This window comes from Phyllostomus hastatus, unplaced genomic scaffold (assembly GCF_019186645.2).
Source record: "Phyllostomus hastatus isolate PE091 unplaced genomic scaffold, TTU_PhHast_1.1 phas_scaffold_93, whole genome shotgun sequence".
Taxonomy (NCBI): domain Eukaryota; kingdom Metazoa; phylum Chordata; class Mammalia; order Chiroptera; family Phyllostomidae; genus Phyllostomus; species Phyllostomus hastatus.
Window position 1 is genome coordinate 45,319,380 of NW_025334042.1, and position 19,170 is coordinate 45,338,549.

General features: G+C 43.8%; 1 protein-coding gene across 1 annotated transcript; it reads left to right on the plus strand.

Moving 5' to 3' along the window:
* Positions 1-605: 605 nt before the first annotated feature.
* On the plus strand, positions 606-18,878 carry GPRC5D (G protein-coupled receptor class C group 5 member D). Its single transcript, XM_045830133.1, has 6 exons — positions 606-718; positions 11,187-11,333; positions 12,069-13,005; positions 17,529-17,585; positions 17,768-17,856; positions 18,711-18,878. Exons 3-6 carry the CDS (start codon positions 12,111-12,113, stop codon positions 18,780-18,782), a joined length of 1,113 nt encoding a protein of 370 aa, XP_045686089.1. The 5' UTR covers positions 606-718; positions 11,187-11,333; positions 12,069-12,110; the 3' UTR covers positions 18,783-18,878.
* Positions 18,879-19,170: the final 292 nt, after the last annotated feature.

Sequence of the window (19,170 nt, forward strand, 5' to 3'; positions counted from 1 at the left end):
TGCTCCCCAACACTCAGTTCAGTGTCTGGTTTCCTTGTCTGGCAAGAGAGGAAATGAAGCAGAATGTGGCTCTCCAAGCAGGCACACTGGGTGGATGCTCCCTCCTGCCTGTATAATTCATTTTGAAGCTCAGCCAAAGTAGCAGTGATATAATCCGTATGTCCCTAGGGCATGTGCCACTGCCTGGAAATTAGATGAACGAACTCCATGAACTTAAAACTCCAGAAATAGCACGGGTACCCCACAGCCACCCACTTGCCACCTGTGAGATCAGAGCCCTGTGTGTCTTTCCTCCCTTTCGTGCTATCGATTAAGATTCAGCTAAAAGAAGTTCTTACACCACCAATCAAAACACAGGAGCATTTCCCCTCCTTAAATAAAATAGTGTTTATGAAAAACTTTTAAATATGTAATGCATGTTTGTAATCATGTTGTCTCTGCTCTCACTTTAGAGTCCCTCCTCATGGGCTGCCAAACGGTGGGTGTTTGCAGTATGAGTGGGGGGCCCTACCCTAGGAGAAGGGCCCAGTGAAGGCTCAGCCATTCTGGGAATCCAGAGGAACCTTCAGCGCTTGGCTGTCTCTTCAAGGGCTTCATGAAGGAAGTAGAGTAAAAGGAGTCAATTTCATGCCTAGGAGAGGCTCGATGGCCATTGCAGAACACTGTCCTTGACTCTTTCCCTCTCTCGGAGGATGAGGCGACCCACCTTCCATCCAAGGTTAGTCTTGTCACCTGTGCTGGGGGCCAGCTCTCTCTCTTCCTTAGGAATTCCATTCTATTTCACTCTGTCCTTGCGATTTCAATCTCTCCCTCCTCCCTGGCTCTTTCCTCTCAACACTCCCGGTACAGTCATGCTTGTGCTCTCCAGTTAAAACTGAAAGCACTTCCCTCGATCCTGTCTTGCTTTCTAGGTACCATCTCAGTTCTCTCATTTCCTTCACCAGTTGCCTTACAAATTACACACAAAGTGTTTTCTTTCCTTTTATCCCATTCACTCTGTTCACCCCCGTTGACGTCCCCTGGCTCATTCACAAAATTCGCAGGCACATTGTAGTCCTTCCCGGGTGAGGTGGCTCCTCTGGCTGCTCTGACCACTGGACTCTAAGACCGCTTCTTCTTTCTCCCTGGTGTTCCTCGTTGGGCACCTGTGACCTGCTGTTCTCCGGGTGCACCGACTTCAGACCACTCTACTTTCTTCACGGTCTCCTCTCTCCCTGCCCAGCCCTTCAGTGCTGGTGTTCTCTGGGTGACACGCTCTCTCCTCCATTACCACACCCCGTCACCCTCCCAAGATGAGCCCATCAGTGATGATGCAGCCCATGCCCATCGGTTCTGTGGCATCCAAGTTTGGGTGCCTCCCAAGTATTCATTTCCAGCCATTTCTCTTCCTGATGCCATGTTATTCTACATCCTATCTCCTTTCAAAATGTGACCCTCAGGCGCATGGAAAAAAGAAGTGGGTCCATTGCTGAGACATACACTGACTAGTCTCTATCTTATTGACCCAAAGATTTAACACAGATTTGAAATTGTAACTTGTAAGGGCTCTTAAGGAATTGTTGAGACTCATTCCCTTTGAGGGGGGTGTCTCTTTCCAGCAGGAAGGGAGAGGGAAGTATTCATTTATTCTTCAAGTTACACATAAGTCAGTGTACATAAATCTCCACAATGTGTCAGCATCTCCCTAATTAGATGTGATTTGATTTTCTTAAGTGCTGATAGCTAGTATTATTTATTTTTCCACTCTCAGTTCCCAGCAGAACACCAGTACAAGAGCTTACCGTATGGGTGTGGAAGGAATAGATGAATGAATGTGTTTCCCAATATAGGCAATTGCTCAAAGAACATTGGGAAATGAGGCAGAGAGGGCTAGCCTGTCTGCCCGTATGCTGCCACGTTGGTACATGCCTAGGATGCCAACAGGAACCTGGCACATGAAGAAAAGTGGAAAAAGCCCTGGATGGTATGGCTCAATCAGTTGGAGCATCATCCTGTAAACCAAAGGGTCACAGGTTCAATTCCTGGTCAGGACATATGTCTGGGTTGCAGGTTCAGTCTCTAGTCGGGTAGCATACAGGAGGCAACCAATCAATGTTTCTCTCACATTGATGCTTCTCTCTCTCACACACGCGCTCTCTCTCTCTCTCTCTCCCTTCCTCTCTCAGGAATGAAAAAAAAATAAGAAATTAAAAATAAAAATAGAAAAAGATTAAAAAAAGTAGAAAAAGGCAGAAATAAGTCCATCAGCTCCAGGTGCATATATCCTACGACCCACTTGACAGAGGCACACCAGTAACTCACGGATATCTCAGACTTGACATGTCCAACACTAAACTCTCGGCTCAGACTCTCCTATCCCCCAAATCTTTTCCTCCCTCGATCTTCCTCGTCTCTGTAAATAGCACCATTCACCTGCTTGCTCAAGTCAAAAAACTGGAAATCATCTTAAGGGGAAACAAAGAGTTTCCTTGTTTGCTGGGGTGTTGGGAACCGCCCTGACTGGTATCAGAAGCTGAAACCCCCGCCTAGGCTAAGGCTAAGGGAACGCCCTTGGAACCGTAAGCCAGCAAGGAGACAAAAGCTTATCTCCCTGGCAGGAATGCTGCTTCTGCTGCTTTATTCATGACTGAACCCCCAAAAAGCTTGGTCAGTTAGCCAAAGACGGGTAAGATTCCCCAAGGGGGTAACGACCTAAGACAGGCACAATCACTTTGGGAGGCCCCCCAAAAGAAGGACTTGGGGGGCTGCAGCAAAAGGGGGTGATAGACCCTCGCTCCTCGGCTTTGACATAGCCTGAGTCCTCATCCTCTGGGAGAAAATCTCCTTATCTCTTGGTTGCCTCAGTTCCCGTGCTCCACCTAAGCCTGAAACAATGACAGGGTGGTGCAGCTCTGTGCTGAAAAAGGCGGATTCCCCAGGTGATCAGGCCTAAGAAAGAATATGTAAATTACTGTGAAACCTCCTTTGTTTAGAATGCTCTCAGTTGAATGAGAAGGGTCCAAGGAGGAAGTTAGTTTGTTCCTCAAAGTCTTACAGCTCTTTGACCCTGACTCAAAATAGACCGGCAGAGTTCCTTGTTATCTATTGTTCCTTACTTCCCCCTAATGAGTACTGTACTTTACCTGAATTATTATGCAAAACGAGCCCAATAAAAGCAGGTTTGGCTGGTAAATCGGCGCGCTCCCCACTAGAGGCTGTGGCCATTTCGTCCCTACTTCTCCACAGAAACTAGTTTGTCTCTGTGCATGTTTTTTCTCACGTGTTTTTCGGCGAGCCATCCGCAGCGTTCCGAGATCACTGCTGGCCGGTGACCCAGACAACACTGGGGGATCCTCCCCACCTCCGTGCAGCTATCACCTGAGCTCAGAAAGTTTTTCTTGCCAACAACGTCATTCCCCCAACCTTGGACAGCCCTCGTATTAACTTGATCAGCTGGCCAGTTGTTTTCTGTCTCCTCCCCATTTCTCTTACTTAAAAGGGAGGGATGGGTGAGGTGGAGTGGGACCCTCCAGGAACACAAACCCGCAGCACCTCCAGCCATGCTGAGCCAAGAGGAGCTGAGAGGGAGAGCGTGGAAGACCAACCACATGCATTTAGCTGACCCTCTGTATCTGCCGTCCCTGTTAACCCTGCTTTAGCCTGTGCTTGTTTATAGTGTTTGGCTCCACTCTCTGGCTTAACACAGTCTTGATTCCTTGTCACCATTCATTCATTTCACAAATATTGATGTAGCCCATACTGTATGCCAGGCATTGTTCTTGGATTTATATTTACCAGTGAACAAAACAGAGACCTGACCTTGCAGAGCAGGGGGTATAGATAGTGAACAATAGACAATAAATTGTTCATTGCATTGAACAATGCAGAGTAAAAAATGCTATGGCAGAATTAAAAAGTAGAGCAGGGTAAGAAAATGGACAGTGCTACAGAGTATGGGATAGAGAGGCTAATGTGAAATTTTTACTACTATGGTCAGGGAAGGCCTCACAGAGAACAAAGATTCGAAGGTAGTGAGCTAGTTAGCCATGCCGATCTCTGGGGGGAAGCGTCTTCTAGGCAGAGGCAATAGTCGGTGCAAAGGCCCCAAGACAAGGTGAGCCTGCATGCTTGAGGAACAACAGGTCAGAGAGGCAGATCCAGGGCAAGGGCAAGTGAAGAATGAGGTCAGAGAGGTAGTGAGAACAGCTCACCCTCCACCACCCCCGTCTGCAAGCAGCTCTGACACTACAGATAATGGGCCCTGAGTCTCAGTAGCGTGGCATCTCAGACACAAGCTCAGTGACTGGCACGAAGTAGATGCTCAAAAAAGTCATTAGAAGAATAAACAAGTAGACGAATGAGTGAGTGCTAATACTGTATTGCTAGAAAGAGGCTCTTGAAGTAAATAAATGGCTATGTTAGTGTATAGACCTCATATGTGAATTTAACATAACAGTTCACGTGTTGATAATTAAGGTATGAAAGTCCTTTAAAATCAGTAATGTTCCTAAGGTTAAACAGTCTTATTTAAGCTTTGGTATGATTATGCAATCGTTTTGATTTCAAAACTGTAACTCGGCCCTGACCAAATTATTACAAAAGCCATTGGTGTCTTTCCTTTTTGTAAGTACACCCACAGGGGACAGGGGCATCTAAGTTCAGACAGACCAAGAAACTCACCCAAGATCAGGGAGCTAGTTCACAGCTGACATCGAAACCCAAGTTGGAGTCCAGGCCTGAGCTCATTGAATGAACTAGTATTTTTTCAGCTTCTTTTTTTAACCCAGCCTTCAGTCAAAAATACATTTTACTTTTCAACGCAGTACAAGCATGCATGCACACACACGAAACATGTTTTGTGAAAGAATATTTCCCGTTATTATCAATGATAAAAGCATAGCAGAGTGAACATTGCATATTGTTTTATGAATACTTATATAGAATATAAAATCCAAAACAAACAATACAGAAACACAATTTTTAGACACGGTGTTTATTTAGTGAACGGATGTGCTTGGCTGCTTGTGAAGCCATTCCAGCCAAGTGCCTGGGGACAGGGAGACATGTGCCAGGTCGGACCTCATTCTTATTCTTTTAAAATCCAGTCCAAGTTGAAAACTTCGCCCAAATAGCTTGTTGTGATTGGTAATACAGAAATTCTACTTAGCACTAAGAATTCTTCCTAATCTTAATCCCAATACTAACTGTGAAGTCTTGGAATCATTCTTCAGTATAAACACTAAGTGCATTTAGTCTCTTCTTTTTGCACCACGTTTACAACAATTTTTGGTTCAGAGTTTTTAAAAGCAAATAGATCTTTTATTCAAATGTTTTTCTTTCAAGCTTCAGATTTTCCTTTAAAAAATAATGATTGTAACCTTGAGAAAAATGTGAGGTATAATGATATCTCTAATTTTATTTTATTCACACTGACTTTATAATGTTCCCTTCTATGTGTTATAATGATATTGGGAACATACAGCAGCAGAAAGTATTACATTTATTTAAAAAATTTAAAGACTTGGGAATGAAAGTCCTTTTGATGGACACTGGTGCCTCTGGGATTATCTGGTCCTGTATGGATGTGTGGCTTTGTCTTTGACTAGGCTTTTTAGAACCCAGTCGTAGTAGATGTTAACTTGCAGAAAACTCACAGTGATGCAGGTAATTCTTACATGTAAATATGTACATGAATTTTGTTCCATGAGGACTCAGTTGAGCAGCTGGAACAAGAGGATCCATCTCCCAGAGGGCTTTCCCATTGCCATGACAGGCGCTTCAGTGAGGATGGCTGGAAGGCTGGGCTCAGCTGGTGCTGTGGACTAAGGCACCTGCGTGTTAGCTCTTGTGTGGCTTGGGACTCTCAGAGCACGGCAGCCGTGTCTCAGGAGAAAGCATCTGGAGACTAAATATTCCAGGAGACCAAAGCAGAAGCTGCAAGGCCTGTTGGACCTGGTCTCAGAACTCATGCATCATCACTTCCACCATGTTTTATGGGTTACCAGAGAGTCACTAAGGCCAGCCGAGATTCAAGTGGAGGGGATTCAACCCCATCTCTTGTGAGGAGGACTATCAGATAATTGCAGCCATTTTTAAACACTGCCATGTCTTTTGGAATCCTTGAGTGTGTTTGACATGTTAAAATATATTAGTTTTCTCCCAAAATTGTAGGTAAAATGTCCCCAAATATCCAGATATGCACTTTTACTATCCAAATACCATGTGCAAAAATATTTGATAAATGAGGTAGTTTTTCAATTCAAGAAATCTAAATCTTATTTCTGAATTTATGTATTGTGCTTGGCTTAGTAGTTTACCTTACGACAACCAGGAATTCCCCCTTGTATACTAAGTGGGCATGGTCAGCTCCAAACTCTGAACAAAATGTTTCTAAAAGTTTTGCTCACTGCCATCTCATTTGATTTCAATAAATCCATAACATTCAAGTAGAATTTGCTTAGCTGTCAAAGGTTCATGATGAATAAACCATGGTTGTTAGTCACTGAACAAATTTCAATAACTCCCATATTTTCTGGCCATATTTGTTGCCCAAGCTTGTAATCCCTTTATGATTTTCCCAGTTTAAAGAATATTAAATCAACAATATACTTTTCCAACTTGGACATGGTGTCTAATCCAGTCATGAGTGAAATTAAATTTAAACAAGACAAAACAATTTTCTATAAAATCTGTCATATCTGATCCTACAGGTGTTGACAACTTACAACCTCAGTGCTTTTTGTCAAGCTGAATCATAACATCTATGTCAGACTATAAGGGTGTTAAAACACTGCTTCTCAAATAAGTCACAGGGATAGAACGCACAGCAGAGAGAACACAGGCAAGGACAGCACAATAACTTGTATGGTGACAGATGCTCACTAGACTTACTGTGGTGATCACATCACAAGGAATATAAATGTCCGATCACTATGTAATGTTGCCTGTCAACCATACATGAATTAAAAATTGCTTTTCTATGTTCAGCAACAGTACAGATTTAATGAGATATTATAGTATATTAAGAGGTATAATTTTAAGTGTGTCAGCTGATTCATCATTTTGTCATCAAAATCATATGTACTATCCCATACATCCTGGAAGAATAATTTTTAACATTTGTTTGACTCATTTCTTTCGTTTTTTAAAGATTTTATTTATTTATAGAGAGAGGGGAAGGGAGGAAGAAAGAGAAATATCAATGTGTGGTTGCGTTTCATGCGCCCCTCACTGGGGACCCAGCTTGCAACCCAGGCATGTGTCCTGTCTGGGAATCGAACTGGCAACCCTTTGGTTCACAAGCCAGCGCTCAATCCACTGAGACATACCAGCCAGGGCTGTGTGACTCATTTCTTGTTTTGCTACCTAATATACTTCTAAATAGAGTATTATAAGGCTTTTTAAAATTAATAATGGATAAAAACTTAGTCACTCACTGGAAAAAAATACCAAAAAATCTTTCTTTCCAAAAAAAACCCTGAACATTCATAAATGAACTCAAGTCTTGAAAATTTACTGATCCACATAAAACATGGATGTTCTTCACAACTAACTACACATTATATTAATATGCAATTCAACTGCACAATGTTGGCATCCTAATAAAATATTGATCGAGTTAACCATAATATACCAGAAAATAAATGAAGTGCCTGGGGCCAGCTAGCTAATTTTCAGGGCCCAGTGCAAATGAAAATGTGGCCCCCTGCCTGAATGTGGGTCTGTCAATCTGTTTTTCCAGGGACCCACTGCCCACCCCATGATGGACAGGTGACCCCAGGTGGAGTGTGGCCGCAGTCACGAGGTGGGGGCAGAAAGGGGGAAGCCTGGTAACCAGAGCCCCAAAGGACGGCGGTGTGGAGTGGGCAGCCGAGAGCCTGTCTCGGGAGGCTGGGAGGCGATGGAGGCAGGCCGGCGCGCAGGAGCCAAGGCTCTAAGCCCCAGCACGTACTTCTTTGTCCCATCGGACTTCACTTACAAACACCCACATTCAGAGCTAAAGTTATGAAGAACTTTAAGACGGTGACCACAGAGCATTAAACGTCAAGCATAGAACCCTTCTGAGTGGATGGCCCTGAACAGCTGCGCTGACTGCACCCCCACAGAGCCAGCCTGGGAGAGGACAGTGAGCTAAAGAGTGAATGGTCCATCCTGGCCAGTGCACCCTGTCTCCCACGGCCAGTCCTCACAGCTGCACACTTTGTTGCAGGATGAAGACTATCTGATGCACTCTCTCTCATAATCTCTTTTTTTTTTTGTATTGAACTCCATCTTTTCTATTTTTCAATTATAGTTGACATACATTATATTAGTTTCAGACGTATGGCGTAATGATTATACATTTACATAACTTACAAAGTGATGACCCTGATAAGTCTGGTGTCCATCTGACGCCATACATAGTTATTGCCATATTATTGACTATATTCCCTATTCTGAACTTTACATCCCATGACTATTTTTATTTTTATTATTTAAATTTTTTTTTCTGCTAAAGTGTACATTCCATATTATTTTGTATTAGTTTCAAGTGTATACCACAGGGGTCTATGACTGTACAGACAGACAGTCATAGTCTATTCTCCTTTTTTCTTTCTGGTCATGACCCCACATGTCACGTCTAACGCCTTGTCTCTTTCAGAGCCTGTCCTGAGGTAGGGAGTGTCAGGAAAGGCAGCCTGGTGTGGCAGCAAGAATGCGACCAGGGAACAAATATAAAGAAAAGAAAAAGAAAAAAAAGAACCTGAACAGGAGTCAGGCAACCCTGGCTGCCTCCCCCACCATTCCATGTGTCTGGTGCATTCCTTTATTTCTTGGGGCCTCTGCTCTCTTATTATTTATTTCCTCCTGTGATCATGCCGGCTTCCTTATTATTATTAATGGAAAGATCAAAACAGGGGAGCTCTCACATCTCCTCCAGCTCTGTTTCTGGGAGAAGGAAATGACACAAATAGGAGTTTGACAAGAGGCATTCGGCCTCTTGACTGTTTTATCTTTATTTTTAATGGACTTGTGGCAATCAATATTCTTTGAGTCATCAAAGCTATATCCAAATTCTTTGGTGTGCAGTTGTTGCCACACAAAAGCCCAAAGAAATGAGGTGTGAGTGACGTGGAGGTGTGTAGGCAAAGGGGGGCCTCATTTCCTTAAGGCCTAGCAGCACGTGGGTTAATCCCACAACTCCAGATTTTTAAATAACAATAATTAGCACCTAGACAGGTTCTTTTATGTGGTAATTAACCTCTTAATTCACCTGCCTCAAGCCAGCAGGTCGGGAGGAATCCCCTTAGAAGGCAAGCTGGCCAGAACTTCACAGCAGTGAGGAATGGCCATGACTAACTAGCTGGAAGGGGCTGGGAGGAGAGAAGAGGTCACCAAAATAGTTCTCTTGGAAGAATTAAATGAGAAATCCTCTGTTGTTCTACTGACAGCAACTGAACCACTCACTAGGCTTTTCGAGCGAATTCTCATGAAGGTCATATTTCATCATCTAGAAAATCCCTTCATCCTTTCACATAAACTTTAGATTGCCTTCACGGCTCCAGTCCGACCAGAATTACACCTAAAGCAAGTAAAGGGGAGGACTCACCTCCCTAGAATATTCTTCCCTCAAAGGCAAAAAAAAAAATGGCTTTTTAAAGTTAAGCCATCTCTAAAATAGAACCCCACTTCAGAATGACTTTGTCTCGGGTTTGTGAAGGTCCTGACTTATTTGCAGGTGGCTTTCACTAAAAAGCCTCTGTTGGAAAAGCACACTGCGGAAAAGCCCCTTCACAAGGCCTGGAACTCTATCGTGAGTGTCCTTCAATGAAACAGTCTGTCCACCACCCAGGAGGTGCCCCGCTCTGGGCCAGGTGCCGTGGGGGCATAAAATGTGTAACTGGGCTCCCTGCCCCCCAGCAACTATAAATCTAATCAAGCGGATGAGACTTATACAAACAAAACAAAGAAATTTATTTACTTTTTTAAAATGCATTCATTATGTTTTTAATTAATCAATTTACATGAAATAGGAAGACAATCTGGCTCCTGTCACTCTGAAGAGCACAGACCCTCCGTGGCCTTGTGCTCACAGTGGGAGGAGGTGAGGGAGAGCTACGGTGATCAGGGAAGGCGGGCAAATCCATAAGAGAGATACCATGCACTAGATCTGAAAGGTAGGACTCTGATTTGGGGAGGAAATAGGGTCAAGGAGAATAAAACACAGACGATAAAAAGGAATAAAGCAAAGGCAGTTCAGGTCAGGGACAACACCTAAGAGAAGGCAAGCAGATGGGAGCTTGCTTCTTTGGGAGGCCGTAGGAAAACCAACCTGGACAAACACAGGGCCGGGAGACCTGAAAGAAATATGGGTGGATGAGAAAGGCAGGGCCAGGTCAAAGAGCGACCTGAAACCAGATTAACAGGTACTAATGTGGGGTCTTTAGAAGTCCTGCGTCAAAAGGCAAATATCCAGGAAAAGAACCACGGAGTAAACCGGGAGCAGGGGCAGGGAGTGAGGAGGGGCCTGCAGCCGGGATAGGCAGGACATGGCACTGTGTGCTCTGTGACATGTCACCACAGGAGGAAAGGAACATGATACACCAATATCAGGGGCCACTTCCCATTCTGAGTTCCATCGTGGGTCCTAGGAAAGCCCCGGTGGAATGAGATCCAGTGCAAATGTATCTGACACAGGGTGAGGAGAGGAAGGATGGAGGGAAATTATACCAAAGCCCACATCTGCTGGATATCCAGGGTTTGAAGGAGGACTTCCCAGAGAGAGGAAAAGAGAATAGCAGAGAAGACAAATTTCCCCCAGTCCACAATTTCGCCAATCACTGGCCCTCTAACTGCACCTCCCCTTCTTTTTGGCCCAGTAAAACCCTTACTCCTTTGTTGAAGGAATGCTCTTTTGAATCTTACGATCAAAACCAAGATGTGGGAAAGAGCCTGAAGGCAGCTTTTCAGGGAGCAGGTCAGAAGAAGGATGAAAGATCCTCTCGTAGGGTCAACTGAGGGTCTCTTGCAGCTTCCCGAACATGGTGCAGCACGTGGGGGGCAAGCAGCCTTTCCTAAACTCACACCCCCTGAAGGACTCCCTAAGGCCAAGGTCCTCTAGAGAGCAGTAGAATGGAAAATAATTGTCCTCACCAAAGAAATCTCCTAGAAAAGTTGCTGTGAAACTGGAATAGGTGTGTCTTCTGACCTTCTGGTTCTTTTTATAGGCACTGCAGGAATCTGAGTGAGGGCCTCCAGTCCTTCCGCCCATTTGGGGAGAGAATAAAGAAGCTGAGGTTGTCTCCTTCTTACTCATTGGCAGTTACAGCCTCGCAGCCACCACAACCTCAGCTTCCAGCGTGGACACAGAGAAGGTAAGTCGAAAGGAAGGGGCCATGCCCTCAGCTATAAACCTGGGTCGCTCCAGCCATCTGGCTTGGGAATAACTGAAGAGGAGGAGAGCTAGGAATATTCAATTGCAAGGTACATTTTTCCAAATCAATATATGGAATTTTTTCCTAGGCAACCTCTGTTAAGACATGGATTTGGGTGCCAAATTATCCAAAAAGTTATTTAAAGGCAGGAACCATTTTGTGTAATTCTTTGATGAACAAATAGTAAGCATTGAACAAGAACATGTTGCACTGAATTGACTTGAATCTTAAGAAGGAATGGTCATTAATATTACTAGGAAAAATCACCTGTCTGTCTCCTTCAACCAGTGCATCAGTGTCTTGAGTGAGCCAGTGATCCATTAAGGTCAACGGCTCTTGTCCTGGAGCCTGAGATAGCTGGAATTCCATCAGTCAGTAATACCCCTCTTTACATACCCCTCTTTACGAAAAAGATTCTCCATCAGCTTCAAAAAGCCATGGTGGAAATTGTGACATGGAAGTGGATAAATTATCTGGAGCCCCCAAGTAAAGATTGCTCTGTTTTTCCCAGCAGGATAGAGGTAGGATAGTTTTGAGGGTTTACTAGCTTGAGGTTATTTCACCCAGTAAATCTACATGTCTTTATTTGGGACTGAGAGACATTATAGTGACCTGCAACAGGCATTCTTGTGAGTAGATAGAAAGTTATATGTTTGTCTCCTCTTTCTTCTGCAGGGAAACACAAGTCCATTTTCGTGAAGTCCACCTACAGTCACTATGTGTGAGGACTTCCCCAAGTCCACTGAGGACTATTATTTCCTCTGTGACACAGAGGGGCCATGGCGCATTGTCCTGGAGTGCCTGGCAATCATTGGCATTGTGGTTACAGTTATTCTGCTCTTGGCACTTCTCTTCCTCATGTGTAAGGTTCAAGACTGTGGCCAATGGAATGTCCTCCCCACCCAGATCCTCTTCCTCCTGGGTGTGCTGGGGCTCTTTGGCCTTGCTTTTGCCTTCATCATGCCGTTCAATCAGCAAACTGCTCCTGTACGCTACTTCTTCTTTGGGGTTCTCTTTGCTCTCTGTTTTGCATGCCTCTTGGCTCATGCCTCCAACCTGGTGAAATTGGTCCGGGGCGGCGTCTCCTTCTCTTGGACCACAATTCTGTGCATTGCTGTTGGTTGTAGCCTGTTGCAGACCATCATTGCCATTGAGTATGTGACTCTCATAATGACGAGAGGTATGATGTTTGTGCACATGACGCCCTGCCAGCTCAATGTGGATTTTGTTGTGCTCCTGGTCTACGTCCTTCTCCTGATGGCCCTCACATTCTTCGTCTCCAAAGCCACCTTTTGTGGCCCATGTGAGAACTGGAAGCAGCATGGAAGGCTCATCTTCATTACTATGCTCATCTCCATCATCATCTGGGTGGTGTGGATTTCCATGCTCATGAGGGGCAACCCGCAGCTCCAGCGGCAGCCCCAGTGGGATGACCCTGTCATCTGCATTGCTCTGGTCACCAATGCCTGGGTTTTCCTGCTGCTGTACATCATCCCCGAGCTCTGCATTCTCTACAGATCCTGGAAACAAGATTGTGCTTTACCAGGCAACACCTGCTCGGTGCCGGCCTACCAATGCGGCTTCAGAGCAGAGAACCAGGAACTCTCAAAAGGTACCTTCCTGGGGGTTCAGGAAGCAGGGAGGTTCTTCTGTGGGAGAAACAGGAGGGAAATTGTGCAACCAAGTGAATCAGGAGGAACAAAAAGACAATGGTCAGAATGTAGTAGATGACTAAATACTTCAAACATGGAGATGCAGACCGCCAGAATCATGGTTACACTTTTATGAAAAATGAGCTCTTCCAAAATACAGAGACCAAGGGAATGAGACCAAGACAGAAATGAACCAAAGGCCCTAAGCAAAGAGGGTGTGGCTTGGTGCTCATGCTGGGGAGAGAAAGGTACCCACTCATATAAAATGAGTCAATCAGCCCCAAATGAGGCTTGGGCCATGCAATTGCATGACATATAATGCTAAGCCCAGCTGTTTAGGCTGTCAAGTGCGGAAGTCAATCCTGGCAACAGTGACTGACATTTTGAAAGTTAAGTCTCAAAACTAATTTGCCCAAACATCATAATAAATTGATTTGCAGGACTCATTACCTCATTAAAGTTACAAAGCCCAATAACTTCCGGATCATTGCTTTTCAAACTATTCACTGCTTAAAGCCCTTCAAGGTTTACAAAAAGTGACAGGAAGAGCCATTAAATCATAATCCTGAGTAAACTTACACATGTACAATCATTAATAGAAATAAAACAACTTGCTTATGTGACATGTTCATATTAATTTCTAGGTTCCTTATGTAAGACCAAGCCACCTGACCATCCTTTGTTGACAAATAAAATGTATTATCCATGACAATAAGGAGGCTTGAACATCAACAACCTGGGGAAAATAGTGGCTAATTTCAGTCATCTGGAAATGTGCCAAAACTCATTATTTCCTTTTTAAAACATCTGGCCTATTATTCATAACCAAATATCAGAGTTTTACATCAATTCTTGTGTCTTAATAGGCATCTGATTTCTCACAATTTGTTTCTATTGTGCCAAGTGATGTTATTTTATATATTGTATAGCACACATCATGTTCACTAGGCTCAAAAAAATTAATAAAAGCTTTCCTTTTAAGTACATACACTTTTTTGAGCTGTAATCTATGGCTAATTACATACTCAAATTGTATCCTGTTCAGAGGGATGCATCCATTAATTCTTTTCAGTCCAGCTGACCGAGGGTCAGAAACTGGCAGTGCGTGTCCTTCCTGTACTAGGTTTTCCTTGCTTGTCGATGATGTGCGATCAGACCGCTGAGGTTTTGGCAGAATTTCAGAGTCAGTCTTTCTGGAAACTACTTCTTGTAGTTCTCACCAGAAGACGGGATAAAACTTCCTGTGTTTGTTTTACGTTTCCAGGAAACAAAAGTCAGAGGGAGGGAGAGAGAGAGAGAGAATTCTTCAAGTTTTATAAAACCTTACACACACTGGGATTTGTAATCACCGATGTTCCATGCCCCCCAAAATGTGGGACAAGTGTTTAAAATGTTTTAAGGAACATCCTGGTGGAACAGCAAGGGCTGGCAAAAGTGCAGTGTTCCTGGTACAATGCTTATTGCTCAAGCAAGGCTAGAAGATCCGCTTCTGAGCACAAAACACCCTGCCAGGGATAGCCACTGTCAATGTAATTTAATACTTGGGGGTGGGGGGAGGGGATCAATACTGTGGTAGACAGCATGGAGACCACACTCCAAAACTGGGCAGAATAACCAGAAACTTAAGCTTTAGAGGATGTAATCAGAATTCAGGTCACCTGGAAAAAGCACAAAAACCAAAAATTAGAAGAATAATGAAATCTCGATAAAAAGTAAAGGATTATACCTAGCTAGAGAAAATGTACAAATAGACACAAATAGACAAGAAGTAGGCAAGTACAGTGTACTAAGTACAGTGTAAAAACAATTACTTGAAAAACTCTAAGTGTGTTGTAGGTCATGAGCTGCAGTGGGAACGCAGCTTAGCACTGTCTTTGTTTTTGTTTTCTCAAGAAACAATCAGCATGCTATATAAACAGGCATGTGGTCAGCAAGAACAGTCAGGCCATTGTGCTGAGCATGGGTGAATCGCTAACGAGAATTCCCCTTCCAGCTCCGGGATCCACTCACGAGAAGTGTGGGGAACTTGAAGAGCTTTCAGTGGGAAACCACAAAGATGATCAAAGGGTTGTAACATCAGACCTGTGTGGAAATGTTAAGAAAATGAACTGCTATGACAGTTCTTCACGTGCCTTTGCGGTGAACTATTTAAATTCTTCCTCTCTCTAAATTCTGTACAAAACATGACATCTTGTTTGAATCCATGAGGCATGCATTTGTCATGTGACTCTTCTGATTAATACCGTCCATAGCTGTGACTCCAGTCACATAATTATTTGATTTACCTCTGGGCTGTGGGACCAAATTATTCACCGGAAAGAAGGATAAAACAAGAGAGGATTAGCAGGGTGTTACTCCAGTACAGAGAGACCTCTCCAAGAGGCTGTCCTCCTGTTTCCTGTCTCCCACTGAAGGCTATGGGTAGAAATGGATTCAAACCAAAGCACGAGGGATTTTGATTACATATGAAAATAAGAGTTGGTAAACAATAAAATGGATCAGCAAAAGGGATTAAAGACTCCCTTTTCCTGGGAGTCCTTCAGAAGAAGATTAGGTTTTATCTCTCTGAAGTGGCTTACAGACTTAATTCCAAGATACGCAAACATCTGGATAGAGAAGGAAAATGCAAGCAGGCTGTTACTACAGAACAGTTGGGCTTAGTCTTTGCCCTGTTACAAAAGTGCTCCTAAACAGTAGTATATTGATTGACCTTTTAAAATTAGTTTTTGTTTTAACTGAGAATTTTTAATGTAACTGAATTTGTGGAGACCATAAGTATAGTAGAATATCAGCTGTGAATGTTTTTTTAGGCTAGGAAATCTCCTGTTCTAATAATTGCTTACTTTACCTCTTTAAGACTAACTAGAATATTATTATATCAAGGTTGCTAAAAGCAAGACCCATATATCTCTGAAAGTATCACATTATTGTGGGTATTTTTCTGTCCTGTGTTTGAATGTGTACACACCTAGTATAATTTGATTTAAAAAATGAGTCTATGTAATATAAAAATGGGCCCATGGCTATACAATGATATAAACCAGGAGAAGAAAGTTTTTGCAAGCATAAGCCCTTCGGGTTGTTTTCCATACAGCAAATACCAACTTTTGCTGAACGCAGCCCTTTCTGACAATTCTCAACATTTTTTTCTTCAAGGCCCCACCTTACTATGAGAAGCCAATTTGAATGGTCCCAGGGGGCATGATTTTTGTTTGTTCTTTCATGGGAACAAGTAGCAAAACCGTGCTTTTGTCACCCTCAGGAGCTATAGGTCACAAAGAAAGAACTGGCAAAAAATATGGAGGAAGACAGTGAGCTGGAGAATGAAGCTTCTCTAACTTATGATCTGGTCTGATAACAATGTTGGGTGAACACTGGTTACCACAGGACTGAGTAGGAAGGAGTCTTGTTCTGCCACAAGGAACAAAGTTACACCAAAAATTCAGTTCATTCTGTTGTGAAGGAAAAGACAACCTTTCATATTTCACAAGGTCCTACCCCTCTAAAAAGGCCAGCAGGAGGAAGATGTCAGAGCATCAATTGTAACTATACCACCAGCACCACCACCAATAATAATATACAAAGTGTAGCACCGTGATGTTTTCCATATATCACGTCTTACTCCAAGGGCCTTATCCACCTGTATGTTAGTCGATTTAATCTTCAAAACAACCCTATGAAGTAGATTTCCTATTATGATCATCATGATCCCTCTTTTACTCCCATCAGGAAACACAGGCAACAGAAGGTTAAGCAATCAGGCCCCAAGGAACACGGCTAACCAATGAGAGAGCAGAGCCCACGGCTCCAATGCCACAGCTGACCAGTGTGAACACTGGTGGCCCAGCGGTGGCTGTGACCACCAAACAACAAATATGTACCCACAGGGGCCTCGCCTTAGACACAGGCACAGCTACTCTCTTCATAAAGAGAATATTCTCTGCAGTCCCATTGAGGAGACAGACATGAAACAAATAACCACCTGCGTGATATTCTGTCACAATAGAAAATCATCTTTAGTGATGTTTTGTATTATGTCCAGTTTCTTAAATGGGATCAGTTTTGTAGAGTATCAGGCTTAAAGGGTCTTTAGAATGATCTAGTTAAAGCTTTTTATTTTGCTCTTGAAGACAGTGAGAGGCCCGTGGTCATGGGTAACACTGGAGAGAAGGCTCGGACCCAGGGCCCCTGTTCTTTCTCTAGAAAGTGATGATGAATCTTCAGCCTCTTTAGTTACTAAACACAGATGAGCTTCTTCTGAACACAAAAGGCTATTCATGTCCAGTCTTCCTCAGAAGCTTTAAAAATACTTTTTTTAAAAAATCATTTTTTGTCATTGTTGTTAGAACAGCCTGAACAGAGAATTTATTTTTAAAAGACCAAAAGCCTCTTTGCAAGCCATTAAGTCCTCTCCTAGTCCTCAGGTGCTGTTTCCGGGTGGATCTCTGACACTAACTCAGCCCTTCCCTCCTTTGGCTTTCAGCCCGAGACAGTGATGGAGCTCAGGAGGATGTAGCATTAACTTCATATTCAGCTGCAGGTAAATGTGCTCGTCTGCGTTCACCACGGAGGGCCAGAGGAAGCTCCCCTGCCTTAGGAGAGCAGCCAGGTTTCAGCTCCAGTGGCTTTTACTGACCTGGGAGAGGAGTGGTAGGGCAGGGCCATCCCTACAGGCATGTGAGGCTGGAGCAGTCTAGATTAAACCACACCAGGCCAGCGCAGTAAAGGCAAGGCAGGCCTTCCGCTTCTGCCTAAGTCCCCTCCCCATCCCCATGGCCACTGCCATCAACAATATATGTGCTCTCATGCAGGTGAGTGTCCCCAGAAAGAAAGGGCAGCTTGAAGGGTTTGTTTGAGGGTGAAGAGAAGCAAGCCCACTGCTGTTTGCCCTGGGCACAGTGGGGAATTGTAAATATGCGTGAGTGTCGGGTCTGTTCTTAGTATCAGTTGTTGAAATGGATCCCCCTGAGCCACACGTTGGCTGCATCTCTGAGTCACCGCCTAGCTCCAGGTGCCCAGGCGGCCCCAGGAGCTGGGCCAGGTCTGTCCTCATCATCTGGATGTCCAGAGGGATGTACTAATTTTAATCATTTTGGTCAAAAACCAAGAGAGTGCTGCAGCGTAGAACTGGAGGTAACTTGCATTTACGCCATGACGGTTTGAAGACACACAATCTGGCCAACCAAAAAGACCGCACTGGGACACGATTCTTGAATCATGGGGATCAGAAGGAACTAAAATCCGAGACTGAAAGCCACGAACTACACTAGGCAGCTCTAGGCTGATCCCTCTGGTCAGTTCTCTGAGACTTTGTCTTTTCTTGGAACGGCACACAGTCGAGGACATGGCTGTATCATTTGCTATAATTAACCCTCTGCAGGGCGTTTACATGACAGGAACATCTTTATTATCCCCTGTGAGAATTTCTTAGATTACTTTCAATTTCCAGTGATCAGCCATTTGAGAGTATTGCAGAGAGATTCTTGTTAATGACTAAGGGGGACAATGGAAAAGAAGTTCTAATATGGGTAGGCTCCATTTTTTTCCTTTTTTTAATTAACAAAGTATTAACTGATGCTAAAGTGATAATATTTCAAACAGTTCTAGAGAGTACCATCCTCTATGCTGGCTCAGAAAGTTCATGATGGCTTTTCTTCCTTTGTAGACTGTTGACTCCACACAAGAGTATCTCATCCCATGGGCTAAACTAGGCCTCCAGCAAGATGCGGCATTCTGAAGTCCACAGGATATGGGAGCAGTGAAGAACTGGATGACCATCCTAATGCAGCCCTGCTGGGCCTCTGGGGAGCCCACAGAGTCACACTGCCAACAAAATGCCAACGCATCCTTCCTTCTCTGCTTCCTTCTTCCACCCGGACCCTTCATCAGAAGACTGCCTTTTCAATCATAATTACAATCTTGCTGGCCACCCTCCCTGACTATGTGTCTCTTTGTTCATTCACGTAACTGAAAAATTCCCTTCCTTAGCAATGCTAGAACAACTCGGCTCCTCTTACTAATGGAACCGAAAGACCTTGGTCTGAGGAAATTAGGGTCATGCCAATATGCCAAAGTTTAAAAGCAACTCATTACTGGAATACTCTTCTAGTCATTTTTGTATAAAA